General features: G+C 32.2%; 1 protein-coding gene across 1 annotated transcript in view; it reads right to left on the bottom strand.

The window, feature by feature from the left end:
• The window catches only part of LOC145247845 (polycystin-1-like protein 2), a 194,003-nt gene that overhangs the window by 34,630 nt on the left and 139,617 nt on the right, over positions 1-19,756 (bottom strand). The window contains exons 10-12 of the mRNA XM_080109468.1: positions 14,234-14,478; positions 7,157-7,334; positions 4,132-4,373 (exon numbers count right to left, since the gene is read on the bottom strand). Of these exons, the coding sequence (XP_079965594.1) occupies positions 4,132-4,373; positions 7,157-7,334; positions 14,234-14,478 (665 nt within the window). The remainder of the gene's footprint in view (positions 1-4,131; positions 4,374-7,156; positions 7,335-14,233; positions 14,479-19,756) is intronic.

The raw sequence follows: 19,756 nt of genomic DNA on the forward strand, positions 1-19,756 counted from the left end.
CTTTGTTTAATTATTAATAAATTGGAGATATGGGTGAATAGAACGGATTCAATTCAACAACCTACTGATTTGTTATGTATTGTTTTTAACTGATGATCATGCTCCATAATGTGAGTAAAAATGGCGCTAAAGATATTACTAATTTTTATATCTCTCTTGTGTTCATATATTCTCTTATAGAGGTTACGTTGTGCCTCGCCAATGTATGTATAGAGGTGGGGACCCACCTCATTTTAATTATATATATATATATATATATATATATATATATATATATATATGTGTGTATATATATATATATATTTCGAAGAAATACTTTCCTTCTCATCAGAGGGTAGGAATTAGCAAAATGCAGGATCGGATTTTGCACACAAAAGTATTTGATGAAACTGCAAGTAAGTAAGTCATATCGCCTCTGCACAAACGAAGCTATAAGTATAATTACTTCCCCTCAAAGTAACAATATAATAAATTCTAAAAACGAACTGATCTCTTTCTGTAAGCATAAGTCCAAATTTAATTATGGTAATTTTGAAATTACATAGTTATTACTTTAACCTTTCATATATATATATATATATATATATATATATATATATATATATATATATATATAATTTTTCTTTAACATTATCGTTTTTTTCCTACATACTTTCTTAATACTTTATAACTTAATAATACTTTATTTTAATTTTTTATTTCTTCTTTGCTTGGCCGGGTTTTTTATCTGCAATTTCCGTTTGAGTCTTTAAATATTCCTATCCATCTAATATATCAATCTACCTTTCATTCATATCCTGTATGTATATTTATTTATATTCTACTATATGCATTTACTTACATACTTGCTTTAGCCGGAATTTGCAGATAACGGCCATCCTCTCCCCTTAAAATTTATTTTTTATTTTTTTATTTTATCTTTTATTTTTTTTTATTTTTATTTATTTACTTATTTTTTTCCATTTAGTGTCTTTTAATAACTCTTGCTGACATTTTCTTAAGTAATAACCTGTACATTTCAGTTGACCTCTTTTATGCTCTATATTTTTCGCGCCTTTTAACGTCATTTTTTCTGGGTCATTTTGACATATGCTTTTCTATTTTCTATTTAATTCTAGCACCATTTAATCTGTTTTTTTTTTCACTGATCTTTCTTAATTACTTTTGTATGCAAAATACGATCCTGCATTTTGCTAATTCCTACCCTCTGATGAGAAGGAAAGTATTTCTTCGAAACCCCGCGGATTAAGGACTATCCACTTATTTAGGGTTTCCTTTTCAGATTAAATGTTTTTAACTCTTTTCAAAGTGTTTTTAACATGTTTTATTAACTATTTGCTCTTATTATAAGCTCTATCTCCTATTTGGTTTTATTGAGCTTTTACATCTGGTTGAGATTATTTTATAAATATTAATTCTTTAATGTTTATAATATACTTTAGTTTTGATATCTTGGATCATTTTGGTAAATTTAATTGTAATTTTTATTTTATATATATATATATATATATATATATATATATATATATATACTTCATTTACTCACATAAATTAATATGCGAAAGTATAAATTTATGCGTAAACTTTAAGTATTTACTTCAACAGTGTCAATACGTAGGTAGAGCTAGTTAGTAAGTCATAAAATATATATGGCAATTAAGCTACACTGAATATTCAGCGTTTCATCCATCCTAGGATTCTTCAGGCTTATCAAATATTCAGTGTAGCTTAATCGCCACATATATTTTATCACTTACTAACTAGCTCTACCTACGTATTGAGCACTATTGAAGTAAATACTTCAAGTTTACGCATAAATTTATACTTTCGTACATTAATTTATGTGAGTAAATGAAGTAGTTATATATATATATATATATATATATATATATATATATATATATATATATATATATGTTTTTTTTTTCCTTCCGGGAATTTAAACTGTATGATGATGAAACGCGGAATATTCAGTGTAGCTTAATCGCCATAATTATAAAACTCAAATGACCTTGTAATCACTGTTATAACCACACATCCGGTTTTCAACTTCCGGTTGCGCATGTGTACATAAACACAAACCCATAACAGCGTAAACAAATAAACACAAATTGCTACTTTTGCAGAATTTGACCTGCGGAATGAAAACTTTGCGTTATTATTTAGAAATTATTATTTAACGTGGGAAGGGTGGGGATGTTTTTCAACTATTCTGTATTACAACTATACTGTCGTAATTTTCTTACAAATAAATCAACTTTGACCCGTTCACAATTATAAGAACATTTTACAACGCGATTTACCCACGTTCTTCCTTTTTTAAATTTATTCTCCATTTTTTAATACACCTTTCTTAAAAACATTCATACATTTTCTTCTACACAACCAACATAAATAAATAACCCGAAAATTACAAATAAATAATCAACACAATAAAACGTATTGTTTTACTGTGTATGTTTTCAGCATCCCAAATCTTTTTTGTCGTGTTTAAATTATCCAAATAAACAATTGTTAACACTTTCTGCTTTTTTTATTACATCGTTCATTTCCACATTGTCTTAATTAGTTTTATTGACCTTATTATTAACATATAAATTAAATATTTGACCCAATGGGTCATGAATATTTGTTTAAAATAAATGAAAAAGTTACATTATATTTTCATTTTCTATTTAAAAAGACATTCTTAACATGGGGAGAGTGTTTTTAACTATTCTGTACTTTCAACTAACAATTTCATTTAGAAAAGATATATCAAAATTGGAATTTAACTTGAAGTATTACGGAATCTGTTCAGTGCACATTTACCGATAAGTATGGCAAACCATTTGTAATTCAATGGCTGTAAGTTTTTTTTTTCAAAAATAAACTATTATAAACAGAACGACTCATAAAAATCTATCTATATTCTTTTTTCATTTTAATATACTTTCATAGAAATGTTTCTGTTATGTCACAAAAAACTATTTTCTTTGCGTCAGAAGTGTCACGCTCATACATTAATTCCATAGCTAATCTAACATACAAACCCAACGGGTCACGGGTAGTCTAGTATTTTATAACTTACTAACTAACTCTACCTATGTATTGAACACTGTTGAAGTAAATACTTAAAGTTTACGCATAAATTAATACTTTCCTATATTAATTTATGTGAGTAAATGAAGTAGTTATATATATATATATATATATATATATATATATATACTTTTTTGTTCACAAACCTTTATATTGTGTATTTAGGCAGCAGGCCTTCATTTAGATATACATTGTTTAACAGCACGGAGTGTTTCTACTTAATCGTCATTTTTTTTGTAATTTGGTCGTTCTAATATCTCGGCCAAATTTGTGTAAGAAAGTTTCATAATCCTTTTCGTCCATCTATTTTTTTTTTTGCAAGTACTTTCAACTGGTTTTTTCAGTCGTCTTCATGCATTTTTTTATTGTTTCGTTAACTATCTGGATGCTTTTATATGCTTAAAGTAGTGAAGCCTCTCGTGTAAAAAAATATAGTTTTTACGTGTTTAGAACGTGGCTAAAACAAAACCGTTGTAAATTTATTTTAGCCACGATTATTTAATGTTTATTGCCCCGTGTGTATTGATTTGTAACAAAGTGATAAGAGCATTGGAAAAAAATGAAATTTATTTTTATCACATATTACACACACACACACACGCACGCACACACACACACACATATATATATATTATAACATATTACACACACACATATATATTTTATCACATATTACACACATACATACACACACATATATATTTTATAGCATATTACACACACATACACACACATATATATATTTTATCACATATTACACACACATATATATATTTTATCACATATTACACACACATACACACACATATATATTTTATCACATATTACACACACACACACACACACATATATATATATATATTATCACACACACACACACACACACACACACACATATATATATATATATATATATATATATATATATATATATATATATATATATTATCACATATCCAATATATTTTCACTTTTTGAAACCCTTGTACGGGTTTAAACAGTGCATTTATGATGTTTATATGTATATCTAGCGTGGGAAAAAATTCTTACCTGCATATTTAGTATATAACCTCCACCGCTGTATGTATTGTAGATGCCGACAGTTGGTAATCCGCTTATTTTGTAAGCTGGTGTGTATCTCCAGGCCACCAGCGTATCATTATACACCATTTCATATCCACACTGGGTGCCTTTCTTCCACCCTAAACAATGAGGCCCCTTTTCTTCTCTATTGAAGCTGTACGCCGGGTAGCAATCACGTATCCCTATGAAGTTGTAGGTACTGCATTTTTCTGGAGATATGAAGAAAAACAAACAAAAAAAAATTATTTATGAGTTTGTATCGGATTTCTTTTGGATTGCATTTATCTACTGACTACATGTCATATTTTTCTATTGACTACATGTCATATTTTTCTATTGACTACATGTCATATTTATCTATTGACTACATGTCATATTTTTCTATTGACTACATGACATATTTTTCTATTGACTACATGTCATATTTTTCTATTGACTACATGTCATATTTATCTATTGACTACATGTCATATTTTTCTATTGACTACATGTCATATTTTTCTATTGACTACATGTCATATTTTTCTATTGACTACATGTCATATTTTCCTATTGACTACATGTCATATTTTTCTATTGACTACATGTCATATTTTCCTATTGACTACATGTCATATTTTTCTATTGACTACATGTCATATTTTTCTATTGACTACATGTCATATTTTTCTATTGACTACATGTCATATTTTTCTATTGACTACATGTCATATTTTTCTATTGACTACATGTCATATTTTTCTATTGACTACATGTCATATTTTTCTATTGACTACATGTCGTATTTTTCTATTGACTACATGTCATATTTTTCTATTGACTACATGTCATATTTTTCTATTGACTACATGTCATATTTTTCTATAGACTACATGTCATATTTTTCTATAGACTACATGTCATATTTTTCTATTGACTACATGTCATATTTTTCTATTGACTACATGTCATATTTTTCTATTGACTACATGTCATATTTTTCTATTGACTACATGTCATATTTTTCTATTGACTACATGTCATATTTTTCTATTGACTACATGTCATATTTTTCTATTGACTACATGTCATATTTTTCTATTGACTACATGTCATATTTTTCTATAGACTACATGTCATATTTTTCTATAGACTACATGTCATATTTTTCTATTGACTACATGTCATATTTTTCTATTGACTACATGTCATATTTTTCTATTGACTACATGTCATATTTTTCTATTGACTACATGTCATATTTTTCTATTGACTACATGTCATATTTTTCTATTGACTACATGTCATATTTTTCTATTGACTACATGTCATATTTTTCTATTGACTACATGTCATATTTTTCTATTGACTACATGTCATATTTTTCTATAGACTACATGTCATATTTTTCTATTGACTACATGTCATATTTTTCTATTGACTACATGTCATATTTTTCTATTGACTACATGTCATATTTTTCTATTGACTACATGTCATATTTTTCTATTGACTACATGTCATATTTTTCTATTGACTACATGTCATATTTTTCTATTGACTACATGTCATATTTTTCTATTGACTACATGTCATATTTTTCTATTGACTACATGTCATATTTTTCTATTGACTACATGTCATATTTTTCTATTGACTACATGTCATATTTTTCTATTGACTACATGTCGTATTTTTCTCGACGGGTCATCGTACATGTTATGTTCCCGCTAATGATCGATCAAAAAATCAAATCAAATCAAATAAGGTGTTTTGTTTTTCATTGTCGCAGTTTCATGTGTGGCCATGACGTCTCGTCTATTATTCAGCGATTTTTCTCTTTTCTTTTTTCTTACAAAGAAGTCACTACATATCAAGGCCCAGGGGCCACTCGGGAATAAGGGTTAAATAGTGTATAGTAGTCAATGGGACAATATAGTAATCGTCAGTAGTATAGATTTGGTCAATTGGATTACTTACGGCTCATCAAGAACTTGTTTACGTTGTACTTGAAGACGACCATATTTTAGTCAGCTGGAAAGCAGGAAAAACGGAAGAGAATTCCACAGGTGTGCAGTTCTAAGAAAGAAGCTTTGTTCATGGAATCTACGTTTAGGTTTAGACACAGATAAAGAGTGGGGGAAATTATTGATAGTGTTTTCAGCTAGACGAGTGTTTCTCGTGGATGTTTGGCGAGGGAGGATCATAGACTTGAGCTCAGACAAGCACTTGCCATGAAAATAACGATAAAACAGAGATAGGCTCGCAACGTCTGTTCTCTTTTCTATTTAGCAAAAACGAATAAAACTACATATGCTGGAAAGACACAGGGAGACATTTGCTGAATTTCTTCACGGTTTTATTAGGGAGAGCATATATATATATATATATATATATATATATATATAAATGGAAACACCATATATATATATATATATATATATATATATATATATATATATATATATATATATATATATAATGGAAACACCTTGTAAATTTTGCATCAATTAATAGGTGTCTTAAACCTATACAAATTTTAAAATTACCAAAATGTTGGTTTTCAAGTTTTCAGCAAGATACGAGTCTTTCTGTTTACAGACCCTCTAAGAGGAGAATAATGTGTTGGTGCAGACCTTTTCTGCATCTCTTTCCACATGAATCTTATCTACGTAATCCATATGCACTATATTACAAAAACAAAAATACAGAAAAACTTTCTAATGTGTGTACTCGTCACGGAACGAAGATGTCATATTCCAAAAATCCTGTAAATTGCTCAAGTTTTAATTAAAATGAAAGAAACAGACAGGCGCCCTTCATATATTAGATTAATTCTTAAGTTTTAATAGAAACTAAAACTAAGACGTAGTTATTCCAATGGCAATATTCACTTGAGCCGGTCAAACTGTATAATTACTGGTGTATCCTCAAGTCGTGTATCTTTGAAGTGATATTCCAAGTTGTAGTTACAGTACAGTAGATATAAAACTTTTGATAATAGGAAGCTCACCTGAACCGTGGAGCCTTAACTGACGCAAACGCATTGGTCCTATTTTCACATTTACCCCGTCGACAATAAACTTTTTTTTAAGCCAGTTCAAAGGGCGACCCATACTGTCACTGTGTGGAAAAAGGTTTGGATAGACAACATTGCGGGTCCACTTGTAAAATGACGTCACGCTACTTATCTGAAATAGAATAACCACATATTACTAATAGAAAGTTTCAGCTGTGATTTCTTTCGAAATTCAACACCTTTATGCCATTAATCGCGACTGCTTTCAAATGCCAGCGTTTGAAACATGTATGCACATATGTAGAAAATAGTGGTTATAAGTAAACAATTACACACACACTCACGCGCGCGCACACACACACACATGTATTTTGAAAATTTCAGAAAACCAAATAATGTTATTTTATTAAATTATTAAAATAATTTTTTTCTGAGACTTCCGGTGTAAAACACTCTTTTTAAAATGGATTATACACAGGGTGGCCCAAAAGTAGGTTTACAGTTATTAAACTACCTTTTATATTGTTTAAGTTACTTGCTAATTAAAATGTACAAGCAATATAAAATACTCCACAGAGTATAGATCTAATTTACATAAACAGCTTGGGCCCGTTTTTTTAATAGACCTGTAAATGGGGAGAACTTCTTGGACATGCTTCGTGAAATAGTAGTACCACAACTCAGAACTAAACCTAACTTTGATGAACATTTCTTTCAGCAGGATGGAGCACCACCATATTATGCGTCTTGAGTAAGAGACTACCTTAACCAAGTTTTTCCACAGCGTTGGTTCGAAAGAAGGGGCGACATCAAATGGCCACCACATTCACCTGACCTAACCCCAATGGATTTCTTTTTTTGGCGTTTGTAAAGAACAAGGTTTATGAGAAGAAACCCAAAACAATAAATGATTTAAAAGATTACATATCGCATTCACAGAAATTGATGAAGATCGGAATTTGTGTCGCACTGTGTGTTAGAGTGTCCTGGAGAGATTTGAAGTACTATATATTATAAAATTCACAATACGATCTCTATTGTGCAATGTAGGCGACAACGTATTGCGGATTAAATCCCTGTGGGGAATGATGTAAAATTTCCTTTCAATGGACCCGATGGGACCCCGACTAGAGTAGGCAGTCAATCGATTTGAAGAATAGGCGACTTCACCGATTTCGCTGACAATAAAATATGGATGTGTGAAACATTCGTTGATCATCATTCAATCCCGGATAACCTCGGGTCTCCCGGTTAGGGTTAGGGTTAAGGTTAGGGTTATGGTTATGTATAAATAACACCTGTTTATTTTATAAAAAAAATTCGCATTGCAGTTTTGGCTTCAAATGTATTTATACATGTTTTATTCTTCAAATTTCACTCAACGCTTCTAACGGATATAAACAAAAATAACTACCCAGATTTTCAAAATGCGCGACCACGCGTCACCTATCCGGCTTCATAAAAACCCCGCAGCTAACAACATCACGTGGACTCTTCATCGAATTATCTTCCACTACATCATGTCGAGGAAGAAGAGAAAAAAAAAGATTGATAAAGGAGTCTTACTCCGAAATATATTTCTTTAAAAATAAATACCTGTTTATTTTATAAAAAGTTTCGCGTTGCAGTTTTGGCTTCAAATGTATTTATACATGTTTTATTCTTCATATATATATATATATATATATATATATATATATATATATATATATATATATATATATATATATATATATATATATATGAAGAACATAGGAGTTGGAAATGAAGACACAGAACTATATATTGGTGGATATAGATTGGTTCATTTATTCAATAAGAGAATACAATCGATTAGTTGGGGAATAGAAGGGTCTCTTTATGCCAAGGCATTTCGAAGCCTAATGCTTCTCATCAGAAGAGTAGAGAAGAATCCGTCATTAAAGCAATCCATATATCAGTATCCAAAAGAATCTCCAATCTCTGAACTCAAAATCAGAGATAATCTCCAGTTCAAGTACAGAAAATATACCACCAGACAGCAACTAATATTTAGCACATCTAACACTAACAATGAAAATAAAACATAATACCCTCCCTCGCTGCCCCTCCCCCTAGCTAACGGCTAACACCCCATATTTTAATTTTTTTCTGCAATCTACACTAAGACTTGGTTATCAGCTGCGCTCGCCATTAAAACTTTAACTTTTTAATATAAATTATTATCACGCCCCCTGAATATATAACGAATATTGAACTTTCATTAAAAAAGAAATATCCCACCTTGAACCACATGCCCCCGGCAAGATCGTACTACTGCTACAACTACTTTACTAATAGCTTCTCAGACAATTGTCCCTAACCCAATCTCATCTACGCTTGACACCACCTATTAAGCTGCAACAAAACTAGCAATTATCACCAGTTACACCAAAACATATACCCTCACCGATTTAAGGCCATAGCATAATGAAAAGTAACTTAGAAATCCCCTCCTCCCTGGGCCTCTAACCTAGAAATAAGAAATATTGCCCACCTACCTGCACCCCCCTACTAATCGCACTAATCTAAATTTCCCCCTAACAATAAAAAAAAACAGCACATATAAACTTATGCAATTAAAATAATACTAACCCTTCAATCCAGAAATATTTATATTTAATATTTAAATTCACTGAAATTTACTTTACAATAAGGTCCTCCGACTTTTAGTCACTCAATGTAGCCCCTCCCACCCCCGTCATCTACACAGGCATATTCCCATTTCCCATCCGGTCAGCAAAGACAGATCCAACCAACCCCACACGCCAGCTTAGAGTATCCTCTACTTCCCCCACCCAGCTAACCTTGTTGCCACTATTAACTTTATTCTTTCATTAGAAATGAATACAGATGCGCGCGACTACTTCCCAAGAATGCCGTCAGTTTTTGAACCAAACCTGAATTCTGCCATTTCATGCACAAACGAGGAATACAAAACTTATCGCACCAGCACAACTAATGAATACCAACTGAACTATATAAAAAGAAAAATCTGCAAGACAAACACGGATATTCAAACAGATTAGAGGTATGTCTACCCTCAACATATCTCTAAGAATAAGAAATCAATTCAAGGAAACAACACTCAGAAATTACTTTTTTTCTCGTTTAGAAACGAGCATGTATGTACTCTGTTGTTTTATCTCCTGCTCGTTTATGACATAGAAAGCTGGTCTCTCCAGCCAGGGATTCTCGTGGCTTTATTGTGGACTATTACAGACCCTCTCCTATAAAGAAATATTTAAAAAAACCCAGGATACTACTTTCCGAACTTTTTGTTTCTGCCGGCTGACCCCATTGTATGTGTGTATGCGTGAGTACATATATGTGTGTATGTATATGCATATATATATATATATGTGTGTGTGTGTGTGTATGTATATATAATATACGTATATGTGGGTGTGTATATGTATGTGTGTATATGCACTACTCTAATCCCTTATACCTCATTTAAGTATCCAACTCTGCCTCCTTTCAACGAAACTAAGAACTTTTTACTTTTATAATTTTTGTTCTTTTATCTTACTTTATATATATATATATATATATATATATATATATATATATATATATATATATAATTAATATTTTTTATTTTTTTTATTTTTCTTTGTTCTTTTTACTTTACCCTTCACCCTCTATCCCTTAAATATATTTCATGTGTCTTGGATCTTGCTTTATCTGTACTCAAATTCTAGTTATTATTACCATTATTATTATTATTATTATTATTATTATTATTATTATTATTATTATTATTATTTTTGTTATTGTCGTCATTGCTATTATTATCGTTACTATCATCATCATTTTTATTGTCATTACCACCGTCGTTATTACTGTTGTTATTATTAATATTGTTATGGTTAATAGTAAAATTCCCCCTATTACTCCACCACGCCAATCATCCATATCTAATAAAAAAGAAAACAGAAATATTGCCACATATTACCTAGCATATAGTATACTTTGAAATCCAGTATTATAGCCTTATAACTACCCACACAGACTCACCCCTTTCGCCTTAAATCACCACCATAATATTGTTCCCAAAAGTACACACTAATTCATAGTGTTGTTATCTCGCTTGCATATGTAAAAAAATGCCCCTCCATAGATAATAGACACCTTACACGCCGTTAAATTAGAACCACCACACATCCAGTTAAGTCCCAACTTTAACCATAAAACATATACTAAATGCACTTAAGACTATGATAAAGACTCTATACACCTTTCTGCACTACACTATATATAATACGCTCATCCTTTATTTAGAATTCGACCCCCAGCATCATCTATAATTTTAATTTGTTTTGATCTATTTCGTTCCTAATGAATCCCACGCTAGACGCCACATCCCCACCATGCTACCTAGCATCTTCTCTATTCTTCTGATGAGAAGCATTAGGCTTCGAAATGCCTTAGTATAAAGAGTCCCTTCCATCCCCCAACTAATCGATTGTATTCTCTTATTGAATAAATGAACCAATCTATATCCACCAATATATAGTTCTGTGTCTTAATTTCCAACTCCTATGTTCTTCATATATACGCTCCAAAGATACTTGTTGAGCTTCATAATATCCAGATAAGTCTCCTCTCAAAGAATTGAGCTTGCTTTTTTCCTCTAACGCTCTAAGCTATATATATATATATATATATATATATATATATATATATATATATATGTATATAGTAGTAATTAGTAATTTATAAAATGTATATGGCGATTAAGCTACACTGAATATTCCACATTTCATCCACTCTAGGACTCTTCAGGCTTATGCGCATAAGCCTGAAGAGTCCTAGAGTTGAGGAAACGCGGAATATTCAGTGTAGCTTAATCGCTATATACATTTTATAAATTACTAACTAGTTCTACCTACGTATTGAGCACTTTTGAAGTAAATTCCTACTTTTGAGACGTTGGATTTTTTTTTGTAACTGGTTGGATGACCAAGCCCCTTGTCCGGTATATTTCTTCTGAAGAGTTAAGGGCAAAATAGATTCACTAATTGATATAATAATTAAGTGATGTATTTTGTGCTACGAAACAGATACTGAATTCAAGGAATAAATTGTAAGATGATTAACATCATGAACTTTGGAATATAAACGTTTGTAATTCAATATATATATATATATATATATATATATATATATATATATATATATATATAGTAATTTATAAAATGTGTATGGCGATTAAGCTACACTGAATATTCCGCGTTTCATCCACTCTAGGACTCTTCAGGCTTATGCGCCTCGCTATCGCAATGTAATAATGTAATAATACATGTATTGAATTACTTACACTTGATGAACATATAGCTTTACTCAATAAAACCGCTACACTAATTTTTAATAATATAAAAAGCACCATAAACCATTGTATTTCATGCCCCTCAAAAAAAGTTTAAAAAAAACCTGAAACTTCTAAGCCAAAAAATGAATTAAAAATAAATTTGAATAAAAATTATTTCTTAACGTCAAAGAAATTAGAAGCGAAATAGAATTTACATCATGAAAGATTTTTTTTTATCTGTGGAATCGTAAAAAGATATAATCTTTTCAGCTAAAAATAAAAGCCAAAAATTCAATTACGAAGATAATTTCTCTCTTCTCTTTGCTTGTAACATTGAATTAAAATAGAAAACGAAATATTCAATAAACATTACACGGATTGAAGCGAAGTGACACTGTAAAAAGAATGGATGGAAACAGCTCTGGTTGGTACTACAGAAAATGGTCGTAAATAATAGAGGAGAATGGAAAGACCAAGAAGGGAAAGCCTTTCCAGACCTCCACTTGAAACACGCGGGGGGTATTGGAATGATGGGAAATCTTATTGTCACTCAAATTCCTGGTGAAACCAATGGTAGCTATCAGCGTTAAAAGGACAATTGTAAACGGCTGTTGCAATAACGAAAAGAAGTGGAATGTGTTGGCTAGAAAATTTGAGGAACTCAGATTACAGGGCACATCACTTTTATTGCAAGTGAGCAATCACTGATAACAACCCTCGTGAAAACTCCTAGTGAGTAAATAATAACAATGCGACATAAACTACAGAAATACATGACATTCGTGAAAGAACTGAAGAAAATATGTAACATGAAAAAGACGACTGTAATTCCAATAGTAGTAGGAGCACTGGGAACAGTTCTAAAAAAAATCTGAGAAAATTAAAACTAGAAGAAATTGGACTCAAAAAGAAGAGTTGAATCATTCAAAGCACGACAGTGATGAAAATAGCTGAAATACTGAGAAAACATTCCTGAGTGCGGAAACCAAATGGCATAATCTGATAAATCCAAACCAACCATGGATAAACTGAAATAGAAAAAAGCTGCATAAACGTAACTTGAAAGACAGAAAGAACATTACAGAAAACCGAGAGAACTGAAACTAGCAGCTTAAGAAAGATCACGTACATTTCACCATCGTCATTTGATTGATTCCACAGAAAATGGTTATGAATGCTCAAGCAGGATGGAAAGAGTAAGAAAAGAGAGAAATTCAGACCTCTACTGGAAAGATATGTAGAATACATGAACCATGTAGAGTTACTAGTCTTATTCAAGAGAATACCAACGCCTGTTATCAGTGAGAAATCAATGGTAAACGGCTGTTCTGAGACCACAAATAATTTCTAATGATAACCGAAATAAGCAGAGAGTGCTGGAAATCTGGGAAAACTTACTGTCATTCAAACCACATGGAACATCAACTGCTGTTGCCAGTGAGTGATTGAGAATACCAGGCGTTGTATGTGGGATAATGGCTACACCTTTCTGAACACCCTCCAAAAAAACAAAACACAATAAAAAAAAAGCACTAAAGTCGCAAGAACGGGATATATATGCAACTGGAAACTGCTTGTTAATTTAATATTCCCTAGATACTTCATCCGCTGGATGAAGCCAGCTGAACACATCCAGAGTCAGTATCACATGATCTTTTTTTTTAAATATTTATAGAAGGTGATAACGTACGTACATTGAATGTAAAAGTGTATTGTGATACCAAGTAATAAGACATTACCTTGGAGAATTTCACATCACTTCTGGGTGGGTCGGCAAAAGTATTTTTCAAGTGATCTTTGAATAAAAGAGCATGGGGGTGACGGTTGCTAAAGGCCAGACCCGTTGCCGACCATAAGAGAAGGGCGTACATGATGAAATTCAACACTATGCTCTTCATCCAAATCTCGCGCTCCACTTCTCTCTGTCTTCTCACTCGTTCCCGCTTTCTCATTGGTGCAAAAATAGGAATCGTCACCGTTAGATCTGTTGATAGAAAGGAAAAAAAAAACGGATTACTTATCTACAAAAAACGTCTTCTAAGAAAGCTTTATGTTGGCCATCCAGACATTTTAATGGTTCTAGCTGGGGATAGGTCATCGTACCGGATGTCAGACATTCACCTGCTATTTAACCGAAAAGTTTTGTTTTTTTTAAATCGACTCTTTAAATGAAATTGTTTGTATCTTTCTTGCACTTGATTCACCGGGTATATTTGCCAGGTAGTTTTTGAATTTTTTTTTCATGAATCCGGTTGCTTCTATAATTATTGGGATAATGTAAGTCTTTATAAGATTCTAGTTTCTTTACATGTCGTACATAAGACCTTAATCTTTCATTATTTTTCCGTCTCAGCTCTGTTAAGCTCAACATCAGTGGGGACACTAACTTCTAAGGTTGCTTTTTTCATCTTTTAGTCTCATATTATTTAGCCAAGTTTAATAGCTCTGTTTTCTTCAAGAAGGTCGGTCTCTTATATTTTTTACGGTTCTGATTTGGTTGATTGTTTTGTCCCACTTTTCAAGCTTTGAGTAGTGCTAGCAAAGCAGTATCATTTTCTTTTGAGCAACCATGTGTTGCATATTAGCACAACCGGGGCATTACCAAGTAATATTATTATTATTATTATTATTATTATTATTATTATTATTATTATTATTATTATTATTATTATTTATATTATTATTGGGTGGATTGAATTAGAGAAAAATGCAATTCAAGAGCAAACATGGTTAAATGACGTTTTAGGAATTTAACTTGACTAGATTCTATAAACAATAACAAGAATAAATTAAAAAAAAAGATAAATAAAAACAAATATGTTTTCAGAAAAAGGGATGTGCGTTCATAATAATAATACCTAGATATGTGATACAGATGTCGGATGGTAGGATTCTTTGTGGGCGTGCAAATGACGTCATCACAAAGAAATGTTTTTTTAATATATACACTCACGTGTGTCAGAAGAATCGAAAGAAGTCGAGGAGGTCAGTCGAAGAGGTCAGTTGAAGAGGTCAGTCGAAGAAGACCGTCGAAAAGTCGGGGAGAAGACACTGTGGAAGCCGACGAAATCAAGATCTAAAATGTGAAATCATACCGTTGTAATCTCCAAAATGTTGATGGTTGGTTGGTTGTGTTTGTTTTACGGCATATCAACCCTTTTCAGGTTATTTAATGCCGAATCCAGTGATTTTGAAGAATATTTTTTTACTAGAATATATATATATATATATATATATATATATTTTTTAAGTCGGTTTCTATTTAACCCATAGTTGGGACCCTAACAGGTACTACGACTCCGGATCAGAGTGGACCTGGGAGCAATGGCAATTAAAGGGTGGCTCCACACTCCCCAAAGCCCGTAAACTGGGGCCTCACCATCGGATATAGTTTAAGGTCATATCCAGGACCCCAAAATGTTGACACGGTGTGTTAATAAATGTGATATGAAATATAACTGTGTGACGTCATCTTTCGAAAACACATGTGAATTCGTCTCGATTGTTACTACCATGTTAAATGTTTCTCTGACTCTTAAATGTTTACAGACTGTCTATTATATAGACTGTTGTTGTTATTATATATACTCTTCTTCTTCTTCTTTTTCTTCTTCTACTACTACTACTACTACTACTACTACTTATACTACTACTACTACTACTCCACCAAAAACGTTTGTCTAACTCTCCATCAATGAAACATTGTTTCCTCTTGTTGTTCGAAGCTCCTTACGTGCAAGCAATTGTTATCTTTTCCAAATATGTCGGTATGGTCACGTCATCGTTTCAGTCTAGCTCAAACAAAACATTATTCATCGATGAAACCCTGCTATGCAACACATGGCCTGGTTTTTAAACCTCTTATTTGTTATTTTTTGTTGCCAAATATGATGGAGTAGGGGGCAGAAGTTCTGGTATCAAGGCCTGACAGCTAACCCTTGTTATCCCCTGTCATGACTGGCGTGTCATTTTCAGAGACGAAAAGGTTTAAACCATTGTTTTCCTCTTCCCGCCTGGTGTATAAACGGGTTAAAGGCTCCTTTTTATCCTAGGTGCCGGCCTACCAGTATGTTTCTTTTTTGTTTTTACTTTTCTTCAGATGTTTATATATAATTCCTTATCATCGACGACTTTTTATTTATTATTCAAAACTACTCTTAATTAATAAATAAGATATCCCTATCCGCAGCACGTCATTTTTTTAAATGAAAAGTATTCTCATGTTAGAGTCCTTCTACAGAGAGATCGAAGAAATGTGAGGATGGTGTCTAGTATAATTCCTACTAGACACCATCCTCACATTTATAGTTCTAGAATGAAGAGTATTATGCGAAGTTACGGCTACTAGATGAACATAGATCGAGATATCGAGAATAAAATTCAATCATATAAAGGATGTGCGTTAGCAGCAAAAACGATCCCATAAATTTCAAAACAGACCGGCTGTGTGTGATATTTCGTCTGTATATTTTATAGACGCACTTTTACAAACTGTAAATAATCTGGCGACCGTGTTTTTTTTTTTGTGGCAACCAACAACAACTCGTTAAATCAACAAAGTTTATTTATTTTACAAAATGATATTCTGACAGGCAAGAAAGTTCGGATCAACAAGGATGATGGTGTGTGGCGGCTGACTGTATGACGACACAAGTGTGTGGCTGGCTTGACTCCTGCTCTCTGTCTCGTTGTCTTTTTAAAAACTTTATATATTTACATCGCCCCACATTCTTTGATCAGAATTTAATTTGTTCTCTTATTTTGATCTACGATTTGAAATACGTTTAGCAATTTGAATTCAGAGTTAAATATTTCTCTCGTTGTTCATGATCTTGATCGAAATGCAGAGTTGACGTCGTTGCCAGCAATCTGATTTACAAATGGTTTTGCTCGGCTTTGATATTTTCCGGTGTTGTCCGTCATCTATGCAATTCTTGGTCAAGAATCCATGGTGACTTTATTGGACCGTTTAACGTGTTCTATTTTCTGGTTTTAGTGTATAGCTTCACTAAATGTTCAGAGATACGTAAGTGTACAAAAATCAACAACAGAAACAACAATTAGGGTTCTGTCTGAATATTTTGCACGTTTCGGAGTCGTAGATCGTGTAGTATCGGATAATGAAATAATCAATTCACGTCTAATAAATTCAAAATGCGTTGTTAGTCGTTTTTAGTGAAACGCCTCACAATCGATCCGTATTATGCGAGAAGTAATAGACTAGCGGAACGATTTGTTGACACTTTTTTAAAAAGCACCCCCTCAAATAAAGACATATAGAATTTTCTGCAAATTTATAGTGATAACGCCCCTATCTTGGATTTTCATTAGTGGAAGCTATCTTTGCAAGAAAGATAAAGACGATTCTCGACAGACTATTACTGCCTCATAAGAAACTGGGATGAAAACTAAATATTGAAAAAGAAAGTTTAAAAATCGAAGAAAAGATTTGTTTCCGAATCACCATGCAAAGACGCATTTCATATACATATACAATGTTCGCCGCCATCTTTCCGCGTTCAGATATTTTTCAGATAAGGATTGATTATTCGTATTATTTGGATTATTCAGACTATTGTTCTCATCTTGAGTGTTATCATTACAACTTTTTGGTCGATGTAACCTCCGACCGTTATCTTGTCAAACTCAGGAATCATCTGTCGAACTCACGAATCTTTCTGTCAAACTCGGTAATCTACACGAAATTTTGAAAAGAGCCTTTATTTAATCGATAATTTCTCCATGAGTCAATTGTTAACAGTAGCATTTTTGCCTCATATGCTCTCGTTCTGTCAGTCATGATTGGGTAGAAGTATTTTGAGTGTAGTATTTTGGGTAGAAGTACTAAGCTTATCCCAATTGTATTTTGAGTGTAGTATTTTGGGTAGAAATACTAAGCAATTCGCAATTGTATTTTGCGTGTAGTATTTTGGGTAGAAGTACTGAGCAATTCGCAATTGTATTTTGCGTGTAGTATTTTGGGTAGAAGTACTGAGCATTTCGCAATTGTATTTTGAGTGTAGTATTTTGGGAAGAAATACTAAGCAATTCGCAATTGTATTTTGCGTGTAGGATTTTGGGTAGAAGAACAGAGCAATTCGCAATTGTATTTTGCGTGTAGTATTTTGGGTAGAAGTACAAAGCAATTCCCAATTGTATTTTGAGTGTAGTATTTTGGGTTGAAATACTAAGAAATTCGCAATTGTATTTTGCGTGTAGTATTTTGGGTAGAAGAACTAAGCAATTCGCAATTGTATTTTGCGTGTAGTATTTTGGGTAGAAGTACTGAGGAATTCCCAATTGTATTTTGCGTGTAGTATTTTGGGTAGAAGTACTGAGCAATTCGCAATTGTATTTTGCGTATAGTATTTTGGGTAGAAGTACTGAGCAATTCCCAATTGTATTTTGAGTGTAGTATTTTGGGTAGAAGTACTAAGCAATTCCCAATTGTATTTTGAGTGTAGTATTTTGGGTAGAACTACTAAGCAATTCGCAATTGTATTTTGCGTGTAGTATTTTGGGTAGAAGTACTGAGCATTTCGCAATTGTATTTGGAGTGTAGTATTTTGGGTAGAAATACTAAGCAATTCGCATTTGTATTTTGCGTGTAGTATTTTGGGTAGAAGTACTAAGCTTATCCCAATTGTATTTTGAGTGTAGTATTTTGGGTAGAAGTACTAAGCAATTCGCAATTGTATTTTGCGTGTAGTATTTTGGGTAGAAGTACTGAGCAATTCGCAATTGTATTTTGAGTGTAGTATTTTGGGTAGAAGTACTGAGCAATTCGCAATTGTATTTTGAGTGTAGTATTTTGGGTAGAAATACTAAGCAATTCGCAATTGTATTTTGCGTGTAGTATTTTGGGTAGAAGTACTGAGCAATTCGCAATTGTATTTTGCGTGTAGTATTTAGGGTAGAAGTACTGAGCAATTCGCAATTGTATTTTGCGTATAGTATTTTGGGTAGAAGTACTGAGCAATTCCCAATTGTATTTTGAGTGTAGTATTTTGGGTAGAAGTACTAAGCAATTCCCAATTGTATTTTGAGTGTAGTATTTTGGGTAGAAATACTAAGCATATCGCAATTGTATTTTGCGTGTAGTATTTTGGGTAGAAGTACTGAGCAATTCGCAATTGTATTTTGCGTGTAGTATTTTGGGTAGAAGTACTAAGCAATTCCCAATTGTATTTTGAGTGTAGTATTTAGGGTAGAAGTACTGAGCAATTCGCAATTGTATTTTGAGTGTAGTATTTTGGGTAGAA

The sequence above is a fragment of the Euprymna scolopes genome, chromosome 26, assembly GCF_053919585.1.
Source record: "Euprymna scolopes isolate OS-2025 chromosome 26, ASM5391958v1, whole genome shotgun sequence".
NCBI classification, from domain to species: Eukaryota; Metazoa; Mollusca; class Cephalopoda; order Sepiida; family Sepiolidae; genus Euprymna; species Euprymna scolopes.